This window comes from Microchirus variegatus (assembly GCF_963457635.1).
Source record: "Microchirus variegatus genome assembly, chromosome: 19".
Lineage (NCBI taxonomy): Eukaryota > Metazoa > Chordata > Actinopteri > Pleuronectiformes > Soleidae > Microchirus > Microchirus variegatus.
In genome coordinates, this window is record NC_139820.1 from 23,530,995 (window position 1) to 23,534,326 (window position 3,332).

Below are 3,332 nucleotides of genomic sequence, written 5' to 3' on the forward strand. Positions count from 1 at the left end.
TTAGCACGTGGACATTAGCACGTGGACTTTAGTACGTGGACATTAGCACGTGAACTTAAGCACGTGGACAAAGACGTGGACGTTTATTCAGTGACTCGTTTTAGAAAAAAAAGACGGATATTAACGATGAAGAAACTTGTGAATAAAAAGTTCATGTCGAGGATTTTTGTTTTTGTTTGTTCTGAAAGAAAAAAATAAAATTGTACGATTTCTCTTCTTTTTTAACAAAAGTTTTGGCATTTTTTGAGTGAGTTTTGCGACTTTAGTTTCTTCTTCTTAACGAGTTTTAATTAAGTGCTGAACAGAAACAGTGCATTAAGAAATAACGATTATACGTTCACAATATTACACAAACACAAACAAACCATGTTGTTTACAAAAAGTTAAATATCGGAAAATCGGAAAAAGATTTTTTTTTATACAAAAGTGATGAAAGTGTTTTTTTTAACTTCCTGTGACCAAGTCGTGACGGGCTTTTATTTTTTCATTTTTACAAAAAGGGCAACTTCCTGTGCGATGGTTTTTAATTATTAATAATAATAATGATAATAACAATAATAATAAGACATCGAGTGTTAACATATTTATCGTTCAGAACTAAATCACAAACTCATTTTTATAAATACACAGAAGAAAAATCTGAGTTTTTGTTCAAAAACAAATAAAAACCTGTTTACGATTTCTCGCAGACAAACAAACGTAACAAATGTAACAAATGTAACATTCACTTCACTCGTTTGTTCTTTTGTCGAAACAAACGTTAAAAATTATGTTACAAAGACAAAAAAACGCTCAGACTTCGTCAGACTTGGTCTTTGTTCGCGTTTTTTTTTCTTTTCTTTTCTGGATTTTTTCCAGGATCCAGATCCGTCTCACGGTTTGTTCCACTCCTGGTTCGTGGACTCAGTTCGACTCCAGTTCAGGATCCACCAAGAGATTCTGACGAGAAACAATCAGCTGACGTTTATCGCGATGAGGGACGATATCAAACTTCACCACCAGAGGGCGCAATAAACTGTGACGTCAGCACTTTTTGGTTTATTTTGCTGAGTCATGTTCACTAACGATGACTCTGCAATTATTTAGCTTCTTTAAAGTGATGCCAACGTTAGCGACACGTTTAACATTAGTGTTAGCTTCTTTAAAGTGATGCTAACGTTAGCAACACATTTAACGTGAGGTTCTTTAAAGTGATGCTAATGTTAGCAACATGTTTAACGTTAGCTTCTTTAAAATTATTCTATTGTTCGTGACACATTTAACATTAGCTTCTTCAAAGTGATGCTAACTTTAGCGACACGATTAACGTTAGCTTCTTCAAAGTGATGCTAATGTTAGCAACACATTTGACATTAGTGTTAGCTACTTAATCACCAAACACTAACGCTAACAGCTCTGTTATCATGAGGAAATGTTAAAACTAGCTTTACTAGTTTTAACGTTATATATTTATTAAATATTGGTTTTTGGATACTCGTCCCAGATCATAACGTAAACAATGACTCAGCAGTCGCACAAACATTTCATTCAATGATTTAAAAAAAAAAGAAATTAAACGTAAACTGGTCCTTTAAATTCCAGGTGTGGTCAGAAGCTTACAGTGGCCCCGCCCCCTTCCTGTCTCACAGAATGGTTTGGTCTCCACACACGAACAAGTGGTTCTGAAGCCCCGCCCACAGTTCCCGCCCCTGACCTCTGACCTCTGCAGGTGATGATGTCATCGCGTCGACCTGATGAAGATCAGGTTATTGTGGTGGTTCAGGTGGGCGGGGCCAGAGGACTGTGGGGAAGAGGGCGGGGACTCGTCCTCACATGGGCGGGACTATGAGTCCGGCCATGGCTGAATAAAAACAAACAAAAATAAACGTTATCAATAAAGACTTTGATGATGGTTGTTGTTTAATAAAGTTTTTTAATCTTTGTCACTGATCCTGAAAAAAGTTTGAAATATGATATAATTATTTAAAATTATTCAACATTTTTATAAAAAAAATAAAAAAAATTAATGTTTATATTTAACATAAAAATGCATTTAAAACATTTGAACTTTAAAAATAAAACATGGATCAATGTGAATGAGTGAAGAAGTTATGGATCAACTTTGACTCATGTCCACCTGAACACCAGGGGGCGCTGCTGACAGGTGAGGGCGTGGGAGGAGCTCACCCTGGAGGCTGCTGCCATTGGTGGAGGTGCAGGTGGGGGGCGGGGAGTTCTGAGGCCGCACGACGGGGGCGAAGGCGCTTTTCTGTTTGACTGAGAGAGACACCACAGAGTGAGGAGGAGCAGGAGGAGGAGCAGGAGGAGCAGGAGGAGGAGCGGGAGGAGGAGCAGGAGGAGGAGAGGGAGGAGGAGCAGGAGGAGGAGCGGGAGGAGGAGCGGGAGGAGGAGAGGGAGGAGGAGCAGGAGGAGGAGCAGGAGGAGCAGGAGGAGGAGCGGGAGGAGGAGAGAGAGGAGGAGAGAGAGGAGAGGAGGAGGAGAGAGGAGAGAGAGGAGGAGCAGGAGGAGAGGAGGAGAGTGGGGGAAGAAGAGGAGGAGGAGGAGGAGGAGGAGCTCTTCTGTTTGACTGAGAGAGACACCAGAGAATGAACACGAGGAGGAGCAGGAGGAGGAGAGAGGAAGAGGAGCAGCAGGAGAGAGGAGGAGCTCTTCTGTTTGACTGAAAACCATGAGACACCAGAGAATGAACAAGGGCCTGTGAGGAGGAGGAGGAGGAGTGAGAGAGGAGGAGGAGAGAGGAGGAGTGAGAGAGGAGGAGTGAGAGAGGAGGAGTGAGAGAGGAGGAGGAGAGAGGAGGAGTGAGAGAGGAGGAGTGAGAGAGGAGGAGGAGAGAGGAGGAGTGAGAGAGGAGGAGTGAGAGAGGAGGAGGAGAGAGTCGAGCAGGCACACAGAGAGGAGGTGAGTGAAGATGGAGATGAAGATGGTAAATGGTGCAGGGAGAAGGAGGAGGAGCAGAGGAGAAGGAGGAGGAGGAGGAGGAGGTGTTTCTGTCTCATGCTCGGAGAACAAACATCTTCATTTGTCAAAGTTGATCCATAACTTTTTAAAAACAACAACAAAACAAACAAATGCAGCCTCTGAGTGTGTGTGTGTGTGTGTGAGAGAGAGCTTAGCCTAGCTTAGCCTAGCTTAGCATAATGTTTCTAAACAGCTGTATATGGGTCAGTGATGATGTCACTGATGATGTCACACAGTGAGCGACGTAGGCTAAGCTCTTCATGCTAAGCTAAGCTACGTGACATCACATGACCAAGCAGCAACAGAACACACTGTGAACACAGATGATGACGTAACCATAGCAACAGTGAAGTGTGTGGGCGGAGCTTCACACG

The 3,332-nt window shown here is 42.6% G+C and overlaps 1 protein-coding gene across 1 annotated transcript in view; it reads right to left on the reverse strand.

The window, feature by feature from the left end:
- Positions 1–1,702: 1,702 nt before the first annotated feature.
- Positions 1,703–3,332, reverse strand: part of LOC310940920 (transcription factor COE1) — a gene marked incomplete at its 5' end in the record, with an annotated part of 38,997 nt that continues 37,367 nt past the window's right edge. The window contains 3 exon segments of the mRNA XM_083905974.1: positions 1,703–1,840; positions 2,167–2,264; positions 2,266–2,359. Of these exon segments, the coding sequence (XP_083762100.1) occupies positions 1,809–1,840; positions 2,167–2,264; positions 2,266–2,359 (224 nt within the window). The 3' untranslated portion in view covers positions 1,703–1,808.